The following is a 20,969-nucleotide window of genomic DNA, read 5'->3' as shown; positions in this document are numbered from 1 at the left end:
GAGTGATTCTGATGGATTTTTGGGTGGATTTTTTGGGTGATTCTGGTGGAATTCTGGGTGGATTTTTGGGGATTTTGGAGTGGATTTTTTGAGTGATTCTGATGGATTTTTGGGGTGATTCTGATGGATTTTTGGGTGGATTTTTGGGGTGATTCTGGTGGAATTCTGGGTGGATTCTTGGGGATTTTGGAGTGGATTTTTTGGGTGATTCTGGTGGATTTTTTTGGTGATTCTGGCAGATTTTGGGGGTGGATTTTTGGGGTGATTCTGGCACATTTTGGGTTGATTTTTGGCTGGATTTTGGGTTGATTTTGGGTGGATTTTTGGGGATTTTGGGACAGATTTTTGGGGTGATCCTGGTGGATTTTGGGTGGACTTTTGGGGTGATTCTGGCAGATTTTGGTTTGATTTTGATTGGATTTTTGGGGATTTTGGGGTGGATTTTTGGGGTGATTCTGATGGATTTTTTGAGTGATTCTGGCGGATTTTTGGGGTGATTTTGGTGGATTTTTGGGTGGATTTTGGGGGTGATTCTGATGGATTTTTTGAGTGATTCTGATGGATTTTTGGGGTGATTCTGTGTTGATTCTGGTGGATTTTTGTGCCTCCCCAGGTGCTGAAGCTGTGCTCGGCCGTGCTGGAGGCCGGCCGCGTTCTGGAAGGTTCCAGCCGCGCTTTCTCCGCCGGCCTCCGGGAACTCGCGGGGACCCCTCGGGGGGACCCCCTGGTCAGGGTGAGACCCCCAAAATCTGGGAAGGGAGGGACAGAACCCCGAGTTTGGGATGGTCTGGGGGGTGCTGAGCCCCAAATTTGGGGTCCTGGAGAGATTTGGGGATCCCATGAGGGGGAAGGACCCAAAATTGGGGGGTCCCAGGGTGGTCTTGGGGTCCCTGGGGGAAATTTTGGGAGTTTGGGGTTCTTGAGGTGAATTTTGGGGGGTCCCTGAGGGGATCTTGAGGTCCCTGAGGGGAATTTTGGGATTCCTGAGGGGATTTTGGGGTCCCTGAGGGGATTTTTGGGGTCCCTGAGGGAAATTTTGGGTTCCTGAGGGGAATTTTGGGTTCCTGATGGAAATTTTGAGGTCCCTGGAGGAATTTTGGGTTCCTGAGGGAAATTTTGGGTTTCTGAGGGGAATTTTGGGTTTCTGAGGGAAATTTTGGGGTCCTTGAGGGGAATTTTGGGTTTCTGAGGGAAATTTTGGGGTCCTTGAGGGGAATTTTGGGTTCCTGAGGGAATTTTTGGTTCCTGAGGGAAATTTTGGGTTCCTGAGGGGAATTTTGGGGTCCTTAAAGGGATTTTGGGTTCCTGTGGTAAATTTTGGGTTCCTGAGGGAAATTTTGGGGTTCCTGAGGGAAATTTTGGGTTCCTGAGGGGAATTTTGGTTTCCTGAGAGAAATTTTGGGGTTCCTGAGGGGAATTTTGGGTTCCTGAGGGGAATTTTGGGTTCCTGAGGGAAATTTTGGGTTCCTGAGGGGAATTTTGGGTTCCTGAGGGAAATTTTGGGGTCCTTGAGGGGAATTTTGGGTTCCTGTGGTAAATTTTGGGGTTCCTGAGGGAAATTTTGGGGTTCCTGAGGGGATTTTGGGGTCCTGAGGGGAATTTTGGATTATTGAGGGAAGTTTTGGGGTTCCTGAGGGAAATTTTGGATTGCTGAGGCAAATTTTGGGTTCCTGAGGGAAATTTTGGGGTCCTGAGGGAAATTTTGGGTTTCCTGAGGGAAATTTTGGGTTCCTGAGGGGAATTTTGGGGCTCTGAGGGAAATTTTGGATTCCTGAGGGGAATTTTGGATTCCTGAGGGGAATTTTGGGGTCCTTGAGCGAAATTTTGGGGTCCTGAGGGGGATTTTGGGTTCCTGAGGGAAATTTTGGGTTCCTGAGGGAAATTTTGGATTCCTGAGGGGAATTTTTGGGGTCCCTGAGGGAAATTTTGGGTCCCTGAGGGGATTTTGGGGTCCTTAAGGAGATTTTGGATTCCTGAGGGGAAATTTTGGGTTCCTGAGGGAAATTTTGGGGTTCCTGAGGGGATTTTGGGTTCCTGAGGGAAATTTTGGGGTCCTGAGGGAAATTTTGGGGTCCTGAGGGGATTTTGGGTTCCTGAGGGAAATTTTGGGTCCCTGAGGGAAATTTTGGGGTTCCTGAGGGAAATTTTGGGTTCCTGAGGGAAATTTTGGGTTCCTGAGTGGAATTTTGGGGTCCCTGGAGGAATTTTGGGTTCCTGAGGGAAATTTTGGGGTTCCTGAGGGAAATTTTGGGGTCCCTGGAGGAATTTTGGGGTCCTTGAGCAGAATTTTGGGTTCCTGAGGGGAATTTTGGGGTCCTGAGGGGATTTTGGGTTTCTCAGGGAAATTTTGGGGTCTCTGAGGGGATTTTGGGTTTCAGAGGGAAATTTTGGGGTCCCTGAGGGGAATTTCGGGTTCCTGAGGGAAATTTTGGGGTCCCTGAGGGGATTTTGGGTCCCTGAGGGAAATTTTGGATTCCTGAGGGAAATTTTGGGTTCCTGAGGGAAATTTTGGGTTCCCGAGGGGAATTTTTGGGTTTCTGAGGGGAATTTTGGGTCCCTGAAGGAAATTTTGGATTCCTGAGGGGAATTTTGGGTTCCTGAGGGGAATTTTGGGGTCCTTGAGCAAAATTTTGGGGTTCCTGAGGGGAATTTTGGGGTCTCTGGAGGAATTTTGGGGTCCTTGAGCGGAATTTTGGGTTCCTGAGGGGAATTTTGGGTTCCTGAGGGGAATTTTTGGTTCCCTGAAGGAAATTTTGGGGTCCCTGAGGGAAATTTTGGGTTCCTGAGGGGAATTTTGGGTTCCTGAGGGAAATTTTGGGGTCCTGAGGGAAATTTTGGGGTTCCTGAGGGAAATTTTGGGGTTCCTGAGGGGAAATTTGGGGTCCCTGGAGGAATTTTGGGTTCCTGAGGAGAAATTTTGGGTTCCCTGAAAGAAATTTTGGGTTCCTGAGGGGAATTTTGGGTTCCTGAGGAGAAATTTTGGGTTCCCTGAAAGAAATTTTGGGTTCCTGAGGGGAATTTTGGGTTCCTGAGGGGAATTTTGGGGTCCCTGAGGGAAATTTTGGGTCCCTGAGGGAATATTTTGGGTTCCTGAGGGAAATTTTGGGTTCCTGACCTCCCCAGGAGGCTCTGGAGAAGTTCTGTGACTCCCTGGAGCAGATGATGGACAGCCACGAGGTGCACAAGCCCCGCCCCCTCTGCAGGCCACACCCCTTTTCTGACCCCACCCATCCCTTTTAAGCCCCACCCATTTTCTTTAAGCCCCACCCATCCATTTAAAGCCCCGCCCATTCCCTTTAATTAAACCCCACCCACCCCTCATTTGCATAATCACCCTCTTGCCGTGCCACGCCCCATTCTGAGCTGACCACGCCCATTTCCACAAGACCACGCCCATTTATCATTACCACACCCCTTTTAATAAGACCACACCCCTATAACCTGGCCCCACCCATTTTCCCAGACCACGCCCATTTCCTCATGAGACCACACCCATTTTAAACCAGGCCACGCCCCTTTATTCTGGCCACGCCCAATTTCTCATTAAACCACGCCCCTTTCCCGACCCCACCTCACTCTTGCCCCTCCCCATCCTCAAACCACGCCCCCTTTAAATGTGACCACACCCCTTTTAAACTCAACCACGCCCCTTTTACACATGACCACGCCTCTTTCTGACCTGACCACGCCCCTTTGTGGCCTGGCCCCGCCCCCAACGTGTGGCCCCGCCCCCAGGAGCTGCGGAGCTGCACCCAGAGCGCCCTGAGGAGGCACCTGCAGCCCCTGCTCCGAGAGTGAGTGCGGTTTTCATCCTTCTGACCCCAATTTCTCGTTTTTATCCCCAAATTTGGGTGATCCCACCTCCCTCCGTGGTCTCTGAGCCGTGGCTCCATTCCTGACCCAATTTCTCTGATTTTTTGCCCCATTTTTGGGGTTATTTCAGCTCTCTTTAGTCTCTCTGTGTACATCCACTCCCATTCCTGTAGTTTTTAACCCCAATTTCTCTATTTTCCCCCCAATTTTGTGTTTTCCCAGCTCTCTCTGTGTTCTCAGGATGTTTTTAATCCAATTCCTGACCCATTTTTTGTGATTTTTCCCCCCATTTCTGTGTTATTCCAGATCTCTCCTTGTTCTCAGGATGTTTTCAATCCACTTCCTGACCCATTTTTTCTGTTTTTTCCCCCATTTCGATGCTATTCCACTCTCTTTAGTCTGTGTATGTTCACTCCCATTCCTGTTGTTTTTAACCCCAATTTCTGTATTTTTTTCCCCATTTTTGTCCCCATCCCATCTCTCTCCGCGCTCTCTGTGTACATCCACTCCCATCCCTGTTGTTTTAACCCCAATTTTTGTGTTTTTTCCCCCATTTTTTTCCCCATCCCTGCTCTCTCTGCACTCTCTATGTATGTTCACTCCCATTCCAGTAGTTCCTGACCCAATTTTTTGTGTTTTTCTGCCCATTTTGGTCTCTCCAACTCTCTCCGCGCTCTCTGTGTGCATCCACACCCATTTCTGTAGTTCCTGACCCAATTTCTGTGGTTTTTGCCTCATTTTTGGTGTTAATTCAGCTCTCTTTAGTCTCTCTGTGAATGCCCACCCCCATTCCTGTAGTTTTTAACCCAAATTTCTCTGTTTTTCCCCCATTTTTGTGTTTTCCCAGCTCTCTCTGTGTCCTCAGGTTGTTTCCAATCCCATTCCTGACCCATTTTTGTGTTTTTGCCCCATTTTGTGATCTCTATACATGTTCGCTACCATTCCTGTAGTTCCTGACCAATTTTTTGTGTTTTTCCCCATTTTTCTGTTTTCCCAGCTCTCTCTGTGTTCTCAGGAAGTTTCCAATCCCATTCCTGACCCATTTTTTGTGTTTTTTCCCCCATTTTGGTGCCATCCCATCTCTCTCCGCACTCTCTGTGTACATCCACTCCCATTCCTGTTGTTTTAACCCCAATTTCTCTGTTTTTCCCCCCATTTTTGTGATTTCCCATCTCTCTCCGCGCTCTGTATGTACATTCACTCCCATTCCTGTTGTTTTTAACCCCAAATTCTGTATTTTTTCCCCATCCCAGCTCTCTCCACGCTCTCTGTGAATGCACACTCCCATTCCTGTTGTTTTAACCCCAATTTCTCTATTTTTCTCCCCATTTTTTCCCCATCCCAGCTCTCTCCGGGCTCTCTGTGTACATTCACTCCCATTCCTGTTGTTTTTAACCCCAATTTCTCTATTTTTTTCCCCAATTTTGGTGCCATTCCAGCTCTCTCTCCGCTCTCTGTGAATGCCCACTCCCATTCCTGTTGTTTTAACCCCAAATTCTGTATTTTTTCCCCATCCCAGCTCTCTCCACGCTCTCTGTGAATGCACACTCCCATTCCTGTTGTTTTAACCCCAATTTCTGTATTTTTTCCCCATTTTTTTCCCCATCCCAGCTCTCTCCACGCTCTCTGTGTATGTTCACTCCCATCCCTGTTGTTTTAACCCCAATTTCTGTATTTTTTCCCCCATTTTTTCCCCATCCCAGCTCTCTCCGCGCTCTCCGAGCCGCGGGCCGTGAGCGCGCGCGCGCGGCCGAGCTCCTGCAGGGGGCGCTGCAGCACCACGCCGAGGTGCCGCGACGGCGCCCCCTGGAGGCGCAGGAGGCGGCGGCGGCGCTGGGCGGGGCCAGGGGCGTGGCCAGAGCCAGGGGGCTGGACTACATCCTGCAGGTGGGCGGGGCTTAATGGGGTGGGCGGGGCTTCAAATTATATGGGTGTGGCCAGAGCCAGGGGCGGGGCTACATCATGCAGGTGGGCGGGGCTTAGCGGTGATGGGCGTGGCCAGAACCAGGGGGCTGGACTTTGTGCTGCAGGTGGGCGGGGCTTAACGGGGTGGGCGGGGCTTCAAGTTATATGGGTGTGGCCAGAGCCAGGGGCGGGGCTACATACTGCAGGTGGGTGGGGCTTAACTGGGATGGGCGGTGCTAAGCGAGGTGGGCGTGGTCAGAGCCAGTGGGCGGGGCTATGTTCTGCAGCTGGGTGGGGCTTAATGGGTGGGCGTGGCTTAAATTATGTGGGCGTGGCCAGAGCCAGGGACCTGGGCTGTGTAGGTGGGTGGGACTTAACTTGTGGGCGTGGCTTAAATGGGATGGGCGTGGTTAATCATGGGGTCTAAAAGTGGGCGTGGTTTAGCATGAGTGGGCGTGGTTTGAGTGATGTGGGCGTGGTTATACCAAGCTAGATTCTGTCAGTAGGTGGGGCTTAAATGGGCGGGGCTTAAATGGGTGTATTTGGGGCGTGGCTAAGCCAGGTCTAAAGGGGCGGGACCAATCAGGGGTGAGAATTAAGTGGGCGTGGTATGGTGGGCGTGGTCTGGTCTGACCCCGCCCCTTCCCACCCTCAGCTCAGCGTGGTGCAGGACAGGAAAAAAACAGAAATTCTGCAATTTGTGAGTGAAATTTGGCGATTTGGGGGGGGTCCTGGGAGGGGTTTTGGGGGTCGTGGAGGGATTTTGGGGGTCCTGGAGGGATTTTGAGGGTCCTGGGGAGGTTTTGAGGATCCTGGGGAGGATTTTGGAGGCGTCCAATAAGAAACTCCAAAAAAACTCCCACGAGGGATTTTGGGCTCGCTGAATTTGGGGAGGGGTCCGGGGGTCCCGGGGGGATTTTGGGGGGTCCCGAGGTTGACTCTGACCCCCCCTGACCCTCCCTGACCCCCCTCCCAGGTCCTGGCGCTGTTGGAGGCTCAGGCCGCGTTTTTCAGCCGCGGCCACCAGGGGGCGACAGCGACCCGCGACTACCGGGGACACCTGGGGGGGCAGGTGAGGCCGGGGAACCCCAAAATCCCCCCAAAACCCCCAGGTACCCCAAAACCTCCCCAAACTGGGACTGCCAGGGACACCTGGGGGTGCAGGTGAGGCCTGAGAACCCCAAAATCCCCAAAAATCCTCATAAAATCCCCCCAAAATCCTCCTAAAATCCCCCAAAATCTTCCTAGAACACCCTAGGGAACCCCAAAACCCCCCCAAAATTCTCCCAGGCACCCCCAAAACTCTCAGGTACCCCAAAACCTCCCCAGTCTGGGACTGCCAGGGATACCTGGGGGTGCAGGTGAGGCCCAGGAACCCCAAAATCCTCCTAAAACCCCCCAAAATCCCCCCAAACTCCTCCCCAAATTCCCCTCAAACCTCCCCAATTCCCCTCAAACCTCCCCAAACCCCCCCCAGGACCCCCCCAGAGGGCATTTTTGGGGTGTCCGGGTTTTTGGGGGGTCCCCCAGGGGTCCCCCCAGGTCTGTGAGGTTTTTGGGGTCCCAGCTGGAGCGGGAGCAGCTGGAGGGGGCGCGGCGCCGGCGGGACCTGGAGCAGCGGCACCGGCTCCTGCTGCAGCAGGTGGGCGTGGCCTCGGGTGGGCGTGGCCTGAGTGGGCGTGGCCTAGGGTGGGCGTGGCATGTGGGTGGGCGTGGTCAGATGTGATGGGTGGGGTTACATGTGTGGGCATGGCTTAAAAATCAATTTAATTTAATTTAATTCAATTTAGTTGTGTGGGGGGTTTGGGGGGCGTGGCTTCGGGGTGGGCGTGGCCTGTGGTGGGCGTGGTAAGATGAGAAGGGTGGGGTTACATGTGGGGGTGTGGCTTTAAAATCAATTTAATTTAATTTAATTTGGTTTAATTGGGTGTAGGGATTGGTGGGCGTGGCCGGGTGGGTGTGATCTGATGTGGGCGTGGCCTCAGGTGGGCGTGGTCAAATGTGAAGGGTGGGGTTAAATGTGGGGGCGTGGCTTTAAAATGAATCTAATTTTATTTATTTTGATTTGATTTAATTTGATTGTTTTAGTTGGGGGTGGGGTTCGGTGGGCGTGGCCTTAGGGGGCGTGACCACATGTGGTGGGTGTGGTTAAATGTGGCGGCGTGGCTTTAAATCAATTTAATTTGTTTTAGTTGGGTGGGCGTGGTCTGAGGGGCGTGGTCAGGTGTGAAGGGTGGGGTTAAATATGGTGGCGTGGTTTAGAATCAATTTCATTTGATTAAATTTAATTTGATTGATTTAATTGGGGGTGTGGCTTGTGGAGGTGTGGTCACCTCTAAGGGGCAGGACTCTGTGTGATTGACAGCTCTGCAAAGGGGCATGGCCACTGTTGATTGACAGCTCGATTGGTTGATGGGGCAGGGCCAACTTAGCCCTGGGATGATTGACAGGGGATGGGCGTGGCCAGGCTTTGATTGACAACTGTGGTAGAGTTGGTTAACAGCTTGTGGGTGGAGCCAATTTGATTGGCAGCTCCTGGAGGGGATGTGGTTAGTTGGTGGGCGGGGCCTGTGCTGATTGGCGGCTCCCAGAGGGGGTGTGGCCGGTCGGTGGGCGGGGCCTGTGCTGATTGGCGGCTCCCAGGACCTGTCACAGGAGGAGGTGGGCGTGGCCTCGGGGGAGGCGGGGCCTCGAGCCCCGCCCATGGAGGGTTACCTGTACAAGAGAGCGAGCAACGCCTTCCGCACCTGGAGCAGGTACAGAGCCCTAAATAACCCAAAATAAACCCGAAATTAACCCAAAATTAACCTAAATCACTCCACAAGGGAGCCAGCAACGCCTTCCGCACCTGGAGCAGGTACAGAGCCCTAAATAAACCCAAAATAAATCCAAAATAAACCCAAAATAAACCCCAAAATACTCCAAAATAATCCTAAATAAATCCAAAATAATCCCGAAATAAACCCCAAAATATTCTAAAATAATCCAAAATAAACCCAAAATAAACCCTAAATAAATCTAAATAAATCCAAAATATCCCAAAATCCCTGTACAAGGGAGCCAGCAACGCCTTCCGCACCTGGAGCAGGTACAGAGCCCTAAATAACCCAAAATATCCAAAAATAAACCCAAAATAAATCCAAAATAAACCCAAAATTAACCTAAATCACTCCACAAGGGAGCCAGCAACGCCTTCCACACCTGGAGCAGGTGAGGGACCCAAAATAAATCCAAAATAAATCCAAAATAAACCAAAATAAACCCCAAAATAAACCAAAATAAACCCCAAAATATTCCAAAATAATTCAAAATAAACCCCAAAATACTCCAAAATAATCCTAAATAAACCCAAAATAAACCCTAAATAAATCTAAATAAATCCAAAATATCCCAAAATCCCTGTACAAGAGAGCCAGCAACGCCTTCCGCACCTGGAGCAGGTGAGGGACCCAAAATATTCCAAAATGAACCCAAAATATCCCAAAATAACCCGAAATACCCTAAAATAAACCCGAAATAAACCCAAAATAAACCGAAATAAACCCAAAAGAATCCAAAACAAAACCTAAATATCCCAAAATAATCCAAAATATCCCAAAGTGACCCAAAATATCCCAAAGTGACCCAAAATATCCCAAACTAAACACAAAATAATCCAAAATAAACCCAAAGTAAACCAAAATAAACCCAAAACAATCCAAAATAATCCAAAATAAGCCCCAAAATATCCCAAAATAAACCAAAATAAACCCAAAACAATCCAAAATAATCCAAAATAAACCAAAATAAACCAAAAACAATCCAAAATAAACCCCAAAATATCCCAAAATAAACCAAAATAAACCTAAATAAACCCCAGATAAACCTAAATATCCCCAAATGAACCCAAAATAATCCAATCTAAACCAAAATAAACCCCAAAATATCCCGGAATAATCCAAAATAAGCCCAAAATATCCCCGAACAATCCAAAATATCCCAAAGTAACCCAAAAATCATCTGAAAATAACCCAAAATACCCCAAAATATCTCACAGCAACCCCAAAAAAATCCCAAAATAAATCCAAAATACCCCAAAATATCCCACAGTAACCCCAAAATAAATCAAAATATCCCAAAAAATCCCCCCAAAATCCCTCAAACCCTCCTCATTTCCCCCCTCAAATCCCCAAAACTCCCCAATTTTCCCAAAATTCCCCCAAAATTCCCCAAAATTTCCCCCAAATTTTCATTTTTTCCTCTCTCCAGGCGCTGGTTCTTCATCCAGAGCAACCAACTGCTGTACCTGAAACGGGCCCGGGTGGGTCTGGGGGGGTTGGGGATTTTGGGGGGGATTTTGGGGAATTTTGAGGGGTCCTGGGGGGATTTTGGGGGGTCCTGGGGGGATTTGAGGGGATTTTGGGGATTTTGAGGAGCCCTGGGGGATTTTGAGGGTACTGGAGGAGTTTTGGGGGGTTCAGGATTTTAGGGTTCAAGGAGTTCAGGATTTGGGGTTTCAGGATTTTGGGGTTCAGGATTTTGGGACTGGGGTTTGGGGGGCTCAGGATTCTGGGAATTTGAGAATTCAGGATTTGGGGATTTGGGGTGTCCAGGATTTTGGGGTTCGGGATTTTGGGGTCCCCCGGTGAGATTTTTGGGGTTTGGAGGGTTCAGGATATTGGGGGTTCAGGATTTTGGGATTCAGGATTTTTGGGTTTGGGAATTTGGGGGATTCAGGATTTTGTGGGCTCAGGATTTGGGGCTTCAGGATTTGTGGGTTCAGGATTTGAGAGGTTCAGGATTTTGGGGTTTAGGCGTTCTGGATTTGTGGGTTCAGGATTTGGGGGTTCAGTATTTTGGGGTTCAGGATTTTGGGGATTTTGTGATTTTTGGGGATTTTGGGGGTTCGGGATTTTGGGGTTCAGGATTTTGGGGTTCAGGGGGTTTGGGGGGTTCAGGATTTTGGGGGTTCAGGATTTTGGTGGTTCAGGTTTTGGGGGTTCAGGATTTGAGAAGTTCATGATTTGGGGTTTGGGGTCTTCAGTATTTTGGGAAGTTCAGGGTTTCGGGGGTTCAAGATTTGGGGGTTCAGTATTTTGGGGTTCAGGATTCTGGGGTTTCAGGATTTTGGGGTTCAGGATTTTGGGGTTTCAGGGTTTTGGGGTTCAGGATTTTAGGGCTGGGGTTTGGAGGTTCAGGATTTTGGAGGTTAAGGGAGTTCAGGATTTTGGGGTTTCAGGATTTTGGGGTTCAGGATTTTGGGGTTCAGGATTTTGGGGTTTCAGGATTTTGGAGTTGGGGGGTTCAGGATTTTGGGGTTCAGGATTTTGGGGCTGGGGTTTGGAGGTTCAGGATTTGAGAAGTTCAGGATTTGGGGGTTTGGGGATTGAGGATTTGGGGGTTCAGGATTTGGGGGTTCAGGATTTTGGGGTTTGGGGGTTTCAGTATTTGGGGGTTCAGGGAGTTCAGGATTTTGGGGTTCAGGATTCTGGGGTTTGGGGGTTCAGGATTTTGGAGGTTCAGGGAGTTCAGGATTTTGGGGTTTCAGGATTTTGGGGTTTCAGGGTTTTGGGGTTCAGGGTTTTGGGGACCCCCGGGTGAGATTTTGGGGTTCAGGGTGTTCAGGATTTTGGGGTTTCAGGATTTGGGGATTCAGGGAGTTCAAGATTTGGGGGTTCAGGATTTGGGGATTTCGGGAGTCCAGGATTTTGGGATTTAGAAATTCGGGGGGTTCAGCATTTTGGGGTTCAGGATTTAGGGGTTCAGTATTTTGGGATTTTAGGATTTTGGGGTTCAGTATTTTGGGGTTCAGTATTTTGGGGTTCAGTATTTAGGGGATTTTGCCATTTTTGGGGTTCCAGGACCCCCCCACGGTGGTGGTTGAGGACCTGAGGCTCTGCACGGTCAAACCCTGCCCCGAGCTCGAGCGCAGGTTCTGCTTCGAGGTCGTCTCCCCGTCCAAGTGAGACCCCAAAAGCCCCGGGGGGGACCCCAAAAAACCTCGGGAGGGACCCCAAAATTTCGGGGGAAATCCCAAAATTTAAGGGGAACCCAAAATTCTGAGTGGGAACCCCCAAAAAAACCCAATTTCCAGGGATGGAGATGCAAAAATCACCCCCAAAATCACAGAATTTTCCTCAAGGGAGCCCAAAAACTTCAGGGGGGGGACCCTAAAAACCCCAAGAGGGATCCCAAAATTTCGGGGGAAATCCCAAAATTTAAGGGGAATCCAAAATCCGGGGGGGAAACCCAAAAAAATCCAAATTTCCAAGGATGGAGGCTCAAAAATCACCCCCAAAATCACAGAATTTTCCTCAAGGGACCCCAAAAACTTCAGGGGGGACCCCAAAAATTCGGGGGGGACCCCAAAATTTCGGAGGAAATCCCAAAATTTCGGGGGAAATCCAAAATCTTGAGGGGAACCCCAAAGAAATCCCAATTCCTAAAGATGAGAAGGCTCCAAAACAACCCCAAATCCCCCCAAAAAACCCAAAATCCCAGGAAAAAAAAACCAAAAATCCTCTGGAGGACCCCAAAATCATCGAGGGGACCCCAAAATCTTGGAGGGACCCCAAAATCTTGGAGGGACCCCAAAATCTTGGAGGGACCCATAAATTTTCCAAACCCCAAAGACTTGGAGCTCCAAACCCACAAAAAAAAATCTTCAAATATGCCCCAAAAAACCCCAAAATCCCAGGAAAAAAAACCCCAAAAACCCTCTGGGGGACCCCAAAATCATCGAGGGGACCCCAAAATCTTGGAGGGACCCCAAAATTTCTGGAGAGGACCCCAAAATTTCCCAACCCCAAAGACCTGGAGCTCAAAACCCACAAAAAAAATCTTCAAATTTGCCCCAAAAAATTAAAAAAATCCCCAAAATCCCGGGGAAAAAAACCCAAAAATCCTCTGGGGGACCCCAAAATCATCAAGGAGACCCCAAAATCTTGGAGGGGACCCCAAAATTTCTGGAGAGGACCCCAAAATTTCCCAACCCCAAAGACCTGGAGCTCAAAACCCACAAAAAAAATCTTCAAATTTGCCCCAAAAAATTAAAAAAAATCCCAAAATCCTGGGAAAAAAACCCAAAAATCCTCTGGGGGACCCCAAAATCATCAAGGAGACCCCAAAATCTTGGCGGGACCCCAAAATTTCTGGAGGGGACCCCAAAATTTTCCAAACCCCAAAGACCTGGAGCTCAAAACCCACAAAAAAAATCTTCAAATATGCCCCAAAAAATCCCAAAATCCCCAGGAAAAAAACCCAAAAATCCTCTGGGGGACCCCAAAATTTTTGGAGGGACCCCAAAATTTCTGGAGGGGACCCCAAAATTTCCCAACCCCAAAACTTGGAACTCCAAACCCACAAAATCCTCAAATTTACCTCAAAAAAACCCCAAAAAAACCCAAAAAAACCCCAAAAAAAACCCCAAAAAACCCCAAAAAACCCCAAAAAAACCCCAAAATCCCGGGAAAAAAACCCCAAAAATTCTCTGGGGGACCCCAAAATTTTTGGAGGGGACCCCAAACTCTTGGAGGGACCCCAAAATTCCCGATTTTCCCGCAGGTCCTGCGTGCTGCAGGCGGATTCGGGGGGGGAGCAGCGGCGCTGGGTGAGCGCGGTGCAGAACGGGATCGCCTGTGCCTACAGCCAGGGCACCCCAAAAACGCAGGTGGGGACCCCAAAATAATCCTGAAAACACCCCTAAAATATCCTGAAAATATCCTGAAAATATCCTGAAAATATCCTAAAAAAATCCCGAAAAAATCCTGAAAATATCCCCGAATTATCCCTAAAATATCCTCAAAAATCCCAAATATCCCCCCAAATTATCCTAAATCCCCCCCCAAATCCCCACCCAAACCCCCCACTGACCCCAAATCCCGTTTTTTTTCCCCCCAGCCCCCCACACTGACCCCAAATCCCCCCAAAAAATGATCCCAAAACCCCCCAATATCGCCAAAATTCCCCCCAAATCTCCTCAAAATCCCCCCAAAATTCCCCCAAATCCCCCCAAAAAAATGATCCCAAACCCCCCACTGACCCCAAATCCCTTTTTTTCTCCCCCAGCCCCCCAGCTCGAGCTCCCTCCCGGGGTCCCCCCCGAGCCCCCCCCCGGTTTTGGGGGCGATTTTGGGGCTGGAGGGGAACGGGAGCTGCTGTGACTGCAGAGAGCCCTGCCCCGAGTGGGCCAGCGTCAACCTGGGCATCACCCTGTGCATCCAGTGCTCGGGAATCCACAGGTGGGACACCCCAAATACACCCTGAACCCCCCCAAAAAAACCCTAATCCCAAAATCCCAAAAAACCCCCAAAAAATCCCATAAAAACTTTAAAAATCCCATTAAAATCGCATTAAAATGGGATTATCGGGCACTGAAATCCTCCCCAAATCCTCACCCTGTGCATCCAGTGCTCGGGAATCCACAGGTGGGACACCCCAAAAAAATCCTAAATCCCAAAATCCCAAAAATCCCACAAAAAATCCCACTAAAATAAAAAAAATACCATTAAAATCCCATTAAAATAAAAAAAATCTCATTAAAATCGCATTAAAATGGGATTATCGGGCACTGAAATCCACCCAAATCAACCCCAAATCCTCACCCTGTGCATCCAGTGCTCGGGAATCCACAGGTGGGACACCCCAAAATAATCCTAAATCCCAAAATCCCCAAAATCCCACAAAAAATCCCGTTAAAATCGTGTTAAAATCAAAAAAATCCCATTAAAATCGCATTAAAATTGGATTATCGGGCACTGAAATCCATCCCCTGTGCATCCAGTGCTCGGGAATCCACAGGTGGGACACCCCAAAAACCCGGGGGGCACCCCAAAAAAAATCCCAAATCTGAAAACCCCAAAAATTCCCAAAAAATCCCATAAAAACTGAAAAAATCGCATTAAAATCCCATTAAAATCACATTAAAAACGCATTATCGGGCGCTGAAATCCATCCCCTGTGCATCCAGTGCTCGGGAATCCACAGGTGGGACACCCCAAAATAATCCTAAATCCCAAAATCCCAAAAATCCCCCAAAAAATCCCATAAAAATCCAAAAAATCCCATTAAAATCGCATTAAAATTGGATTATCGGGACGGAAATCCACCCCAAATCCTCACCCTGTGCATCCAGTGCTCGGGAGTCCACAGGTGGGACACCCCAAAAACATCCTGAACCCTAAAAACCCCAAAATCCCCAAAATCCCCAAAATCCCCAAAAACCCCAAAATCCCAAAACCCAAAATCCCAAAAATCCCAGAACCCCAAAATCCCAAAATCCCAAAATCCCAAAAACCCCAAAAATCCCAAAACCCCAAAAACCCCAAAATCCCCAAATCCCAAAAACCCCAAAATCCCAAAATTTCCCCCAAAATCCCCAAATCTCAAAACCCCAAAATGCCCAAACCCCAAAATCCCAAACCCCAAATCCCAAAATCCCCAAAATCCCAAAGTCCCATAAACTCCAAAGTCCCATAAACTCCAAAATCCCAAAATCCCTAAACCCCAAAATCCCAAAAACCCCAAAAATCCCAAAATCCCAAAAATCCCAAAAATCCCAAAACCCAAAATCCCAAAATCCCCAAAACCCCAAAATCCCCAAAACCCCAAAATCCCCAAAACCCCAAAAACCCAACATCCCCAAAATCCCCAAAACCCAAAAATCCCCAAATCCCCAAAACCCAAAAATCCCAAAATCCCCAAATCCCAAAAATCCCAAAATTTCCCCCAAAATCTCCCCAAAATCCGCAGGAGCCTCGGGGTTCATTTCTCCAAGGTTCGCTCGCTCACCCTGGACTCGTGGGAGCCCGAACTGGTCAAGGTGACTGGGAGGGACTGGGAGGGACTGGGATGGACTGGGATGGACTGGGAGGGACTGGGAGGGACTGGGAGGGACTGGGAGGGACTGGGAGCACTGGGAGGGACTGGGATTGGGAACTGGGAACACTGGGAGGGACTGGGAGCCACTGGGACGGGACTGGGAGGGACTGGGATGGACTGGGAGCACTGGGAGGGACTGGGAGCACTGGGAGGGACTGGGAGCACTGGGAGGGACTGGGATTGGGAACTGGGAGCACTGGGAGGGACTGGGAGGGACTGGGATGGGACTGGGATGGGACTGGGAGCACATTTTGGGTTTTTTTGGGTGACATTTTGGGGTTTTTTTGGGTGACATTTTGGCGTTTTTGGGGTGACATTTTGTTTTTGTTTTGGGGTGACATTTGGGGCTTTTTGGGTGACATTTAACGTGACATTTTGGGGTTTCTGGAGTGACTTTTGGGGTTTTTGGGTGACATTTGAGGTGACATTTGGGGTTTTTGGGGTGACATTTGGGGTTTTTTGGGTGACATTTCGGGATTTTTGGGGTGACTTTTTTTTTGGTTTAGGGTGACATTTTGGGGTTTTTGGGATGACTTTTGGGGTTTTTTGGTGGCATTTGAGGTGACATTTTGGCGTTTTTTGGGTGACTTTGGGGTTTTTTTGGGGTGACACTTGACGTGACATTTTGGGGTTTTTGGGATAACTTTTGAGGTTTTTTTGGGGGCACATTTGGGGTTTTTTGGGTGACATTTCGGGGTTTTTGGGATGACATTTTGGGATGACTTTTGGGGTTTTTAAGGTGACATTTTGGTTTTGTTTTGGGGTGACATTTGGGGTTTTTTGGGTGACATTTGGGGGATTTTTTGGGGTGAAAATTGGGGTTTTTTGGGTGACTTTTGGGTTTTTTTGGAGTGACATTTTGGGGTTTTTTTTGGTGACATTTTCGGTGACATTTGGGGTTTTTTTTGGGGTGACATTTTGGGGGTCCCTGGAGGTTTTTGGGGTGACATTTGGGGGTTGTTTAGGGTGACATTTTGGGGTTTTGGGGTGACATTTTGGGGGCACATTTGAGTTTTTTTGGGTGACGTTTTGGGGTTTTTTTGGGGTGACATTTTGGGATGACATTTTGGGGTTTTGGGATGACATTTTGGGATTTTTTTGGTGACATTTGGGGTCCCCCCCAGCTGATGTGCGCCCTGGGGAACCGAGCCCTGAACGGGATTTACGAGGCGCGGGTGGAGGAGATGGGGGTGAAGAGACCCCCCCCGGGCTGCTCCCGGTGAGACCCCAAAATAATCCCAAAATAACCCAAAAATATCCAAGAAATATCCTAAAAATCACCTCCAAATCCCCCCGGGCTGCTCCCGGTGAGACCCCAAAAATAACCCCAAAATAACCCAAAAATATCCTAAAAATCACCCCAAAATAACCCCAAATCCCCCCCGGGCTGCTCCCGGTGAGACCCCAAAATAATCCCAAAATAACCCAAAAATATCCTAAAAATATCCTAAAAATATCCTAAAAATAACCCAAAAATCACCACTTGGGCTGGTCCCGGTGAGACCCCAAAAACCACCCCAAAAAATCCAAAATAACCCAAAAAATATCCCCAAAATAACCCAAAATAAACCAAAGATATCCTAAAAATATCCTAAAAATCACCTCCAAATCCACCCCCGGGCTGCTCCCGGTGAGACCCCAAAAACAACCCCAAAATACCCCAAAAAATAACCCAAAAAATAACCCAAAAAGTAACACAGAATAAACCAAAAATCACCCCAAATCCCCCCCGGGCTGCTCCCGGTGAGACCCCAAAAATAACCCAAAATAAACCCAAAAATATCCTAAAAATATCCTAAAAATATCCTAAAAATATTCCCAAAAACCGCCCCAAAACCACCCCAAAATAAAGCAAAAATAACCCAAAAATCACCCCCAAAATCACCCCAAAATCACCCCGAAATCATCCCAAACCACCCAAAATATCCCAAAAATCACCCCAAAATCACCCCAAAATCATCCCAAAAATCATCCCAAAGTCACCCAAAAAATCACCGCAAAATATCCCAAAATAACCCACAATAACCCCAAAAACCACCCCAAAAAACCCCAAAATAACCCAAAAAATAACCCAAAAATCGCGCCAAAATCATCCGAAAACCCGCCCCAAAATACCCCAAAAACCACCTCAAAATACCCCAAAAATACCCAAAAATCACCCCAAAAACCACTCTAAAATACTCCAAAATCACCCCAAAATCACCGAAAAATCACCACAAAATATCCCAAACCCACCCCAAAACCCATCCCAAAATCACACAAAAAATCACCCCAAAATCACCCCAAAAGTCACCCAAAATCACCCAAAAATACCCCAAAATCACCCCAAAAATCACCTCCAAGTCCCCCCTGGGACCCCCCAAAATTCCCCCAAAATAACCCCAGGACCCCCCCATGGACCCCCCAATAATTCCCAAAAATTCCCCCCAAACCACCCCCAAACCCCCCAAATTCCCCCAATAACCCCCCAAACTTCCCCCAAAATCCCCTCAGGACCCCCCCAAAAATTTCCCCAGACCCCCCAAAACCCCCCCAGACCCCCCAAAACCCCCCCAGACCCCCCCAAAATCCCCCCAAACCCCCCCAGACCCCCCCAAACCCCTCCAGAATTCCCCAAGACCCCCCAATTCCCCCCCAAATCCCCCCAGGGCCCAGCGCGAGAGTTGGATCCGAGCCAAATACGTGGAGAAGAAATTCCTGAGGGGCGTGGCCGGACCCGCCCCCAGGCCCCGCCCACCCCGAGCAGGCCCCGCCCCCAACCCCGGCCCCGCCTCCCGAGATGGCCCCGCCCACGGTAAGGGCTGTGGTGTGAAATGGGCGGAGTTTGTGATGAAGGGGTGTGGTTTGTTGTTAAATGGGCGTGGTTTGGCGTGAAATGGGCGTGGTTTAAGTGAGCTTGTTTAAATGTAAAAGAGGTGTGGCTTGTAAAGGGGCGGGGCTGTTTTAGAAGGGGCGTGGCTTAACGATAAGTGGACGTGGTCCATTTAAAGGGGTGTGGCTTCTAAATGGGCGGAGTTTATGGGCGTGGTTTAGGGCATGGCTTGGATTTTGATTGGCTGCTGTGTGTGGTGGGCGTGGCTTCACAAACAAGGGGTGGGGCTTGAAATTTGGTGGGTGGGGCTTGTTTGTGTTGGGTGATGTGGGCGTGGCCTGTGTGGGCGTGGCCTGAGTGGGTGTGGTTTTCCCTGATGACTGGGTGTGGCTTTCTGAATGGGCGTGGCTTTTGTGGTGGGCATGGCTTTCTGATGGTTGGGCGTGGCTTTTTGGGGTTGGCTATGACATTTTATATGGGCGTGGCTTGGGGTGGGCGTGGCTTTTTCCACTGTAGGCGTGTTTTCTGATGTGGGCGTGGTTTTCCTCCTGTAGCCCCGCCCCCCGAGGCGGCTGAGCCCGAGGGCGCCCCCTGCCTGCACCCCGGGGCTCTGCTGTTCTGGGCCAGCGGCCGGCGCCGTTTGGCCACCATGGCCGACGCGCTGGCCCACGGCGCCGACCCCGGCTGGGTCAACGCGGCCGAGGGCAACCGGACACCCCTGCTGGAGGCCGTGGCCGCGGTAACTGGGAGCACTGGGAGGGCACTGGGAGCACTGGGAGGGACTGGGAGCGCTGGGAGCACTATGAGGGCGCTGGGAGGGCACTGGGAGGGCACTGGGAGGGAACTGGGAGCACTGGGAGGGAACTGGGAGGGCACTGGGAGCACTGGGAGGGACTAGGAGGGTACTGGGAGCACTAGGAGGTAACTGGGAGAACATTGGGAGGGCACTGGGTGGGAATTGGGAGCACTGGGAGAGCACTGGGAGAGCACTGGGAGCACTGGGAGGGCACTGGGAGGGCACTGGGAGCACTGGGAGGGAACTGGGAGCACTGGGAGGGAACTGGGAGAGCACTGGGAGCACTGGGAGAGCACTGGGAGGGAACTGGCAGGGAACTGGGAGCACTGGGAGCGCTGGGAGGTACTGGGATGATACTGGGATGTACTGGGAGGGCACTGGGAGCAGTGGGAGGGCACTGGGAGGGAACTGGCAAGGAACTGGGAGCACTGGGAGGGCACTGGGAGCACTGGGAGGTACTGGGAGGGAACTAGGAGCACTGGGAGGTACTGGGGGGAACTGGAAGGCACTGGGAGGTACTGGGAGGGAACTGGGAGGTAGTGGGAGGGCACTGGGAGGGCACTGGGAGATACTGGGCGGTACTGGGAGCACTGGGAGGTACTGGGAGGTACTGGGAGGGCACTGGGAGGTACTGGGAGGTACTGGGAGGGAACTGGGTGGTACTGGGCAGTACTGGGAGGGCACTGGGAGGTACCCCTTTTTTTGGGGGGGTCCCTAACCCTGTCCCCCTCCCCCCAAGAATTCCCTGCTGGCCTGCGAGTTCCTGCTGCAGAACGGAGCCAGCGTCAACCAGAGCGACAGCCACGGGCGGGGCCCGCTGCACCACGCCACCGTGCTGGGACACACGGGGTGTGCACTGGGAGGGACTGGGGGGGACTGGGAGGGACTGGGAGGGACTGGGAGGACTGGGAGGGACTGGGATTTCACCCCGTTTGGTGAATGGTGGCGCTGCTCACCCCTAAAGCGGATGTGAGCGAAGCTAAGCAGGGTCCGCCCCGGTCAGGGCCTGGATGGGTGACCTGGAGCGGGGTGTTTAAAAACGGTCGCCCTCTTTTTTTGGGGGAATGTTTTTGTTTCCTTTTGGGGTTCCTGCTTCTCTTTGGGGGTCTCTGTTCCCTTTTATGGGGGTTCCTATTTTGTTTTGGGGTGTTGCTGTTTAGGGGCAGTGCCTGAATCCTTTTTGGGGGAGTCCCTGTTCCCTTGAGCTCTCTCTTTTCCTTTTAGGGGATTTCTCTTCCATTATTGCAGGGTCTCTATTCCCTTTTGGGGTCCCTTATTCCCTTTTGAGGTCCCCATTCCATTTTTGGGGTCCCCATTCCATTTTTGGGGATCCCTTTAGGGGATCTCTCTTCCATTCACGGCTCCGTATTTCTCTGGAGGGAATCCCTATTCCATCTTGGGGTTCCATTTCCCCTTTAGAGAATCCCAGTCCCATTACTGGGGTCCCTTTTGGGGGTGCAAACCCCCCCAAATGTCCCCAGAATCTCCCCAAAATGTCCCCAAAATCTCCCCTTTTTGAGGCAGCTCCCCAGCACGCTTTTCTGCACGGGAAGCTAAGCAGGTTCCACCTCGGTCAGCACCTGGATGGGTGACCTCAATCTTTCTGTATCCCCTTCGAATCCCTGCATCCCAAAACAACCAAAAATGTCCTCAAATGTCCAAAAATGTCCTAAAATACCCTCAAATGTCCTAAAAATGTCCAAAAATCTCCCAAAATGTCCCCAGAATCTCCCCTTTTTGAGGCAGCTCCCCAGCACACTTTTCCACTCGGGAAGCTAAGCAGGT

The 20,969-nt window shown here is 50.1% G+C and overlaps 1 protein-coding gene across 1 annotated transcript in view; it reads left to right on the top strand.

Moving 5' to 3' along the window:
* The window catches only part of ACAP1 (ArfGAP with coiled-coil, ankyrin repeat and PH domains 1), a 29,423-nt gene that overhangs the window by 4,331 nt on the left and 4,123 nt on the right, over positions 1-20,969 (top strand). Inside the window, 18 exon segments of the mRNA XM_033084334.1 lie at positions 614-733; positions 3,124-3,177; positions 3,736-3,794; positions 5,517-5,700; positions 6,374-6,418; positions 6,695-6,790; positions 7,286-7,360; positions 8,362-8,474; positions 9,967-10,018; positions 11,559-11,659; positions 13,261-13,366; positions 13,765-13,937; positions 15,448-15,517; positions 16,701-16,795; positions 18,225-18,274; positions 18,277-18,363; positions 18,943-19,127; positions 19,924-20,033. Of these exon segments, the coding sequence (XP_032940225.1) occupies positions 614-733; positions 3,124-3,177; positions 3,736-3,794; positions 5,517-5,700; positions 6,374-6,418; positions 6,695-6,790; positions 7,286-7,360; positions 8,362-8,474; positions 9,967-10,018; positions 11,559-11,659; positions 13,261-13,366; positions 13,765-13,937; positions 15,448-15,517; positions 16,701-16,795; positions 18,225-18,274; positions 18,277-18,363; positions 18,943-19,127; positions 19,924-20,033 (1,775 nt within the window).

The sequence above is a fragment of the Catharus ustulatus genome, chromosome 37 (assembly GCF_009819885.2).
Source record: "Catharus ustulatus isolate bCatUst1 chromosome 37, bCatUst1.pri.v2, whole genome shotgun sequence".
Taxonomy (NCBI): domain Eukaryota; kingdom Metazoa; phylum Chordata; class Aves; order Passeriformes; family Turdidae; genus Catharus; species Catharus ustulatus.
The sequence above is the reverse complement of the archived record's forward strand: the minus strand, read 5'-3'. Positions and strand labels throughout refer to the sequence as shown.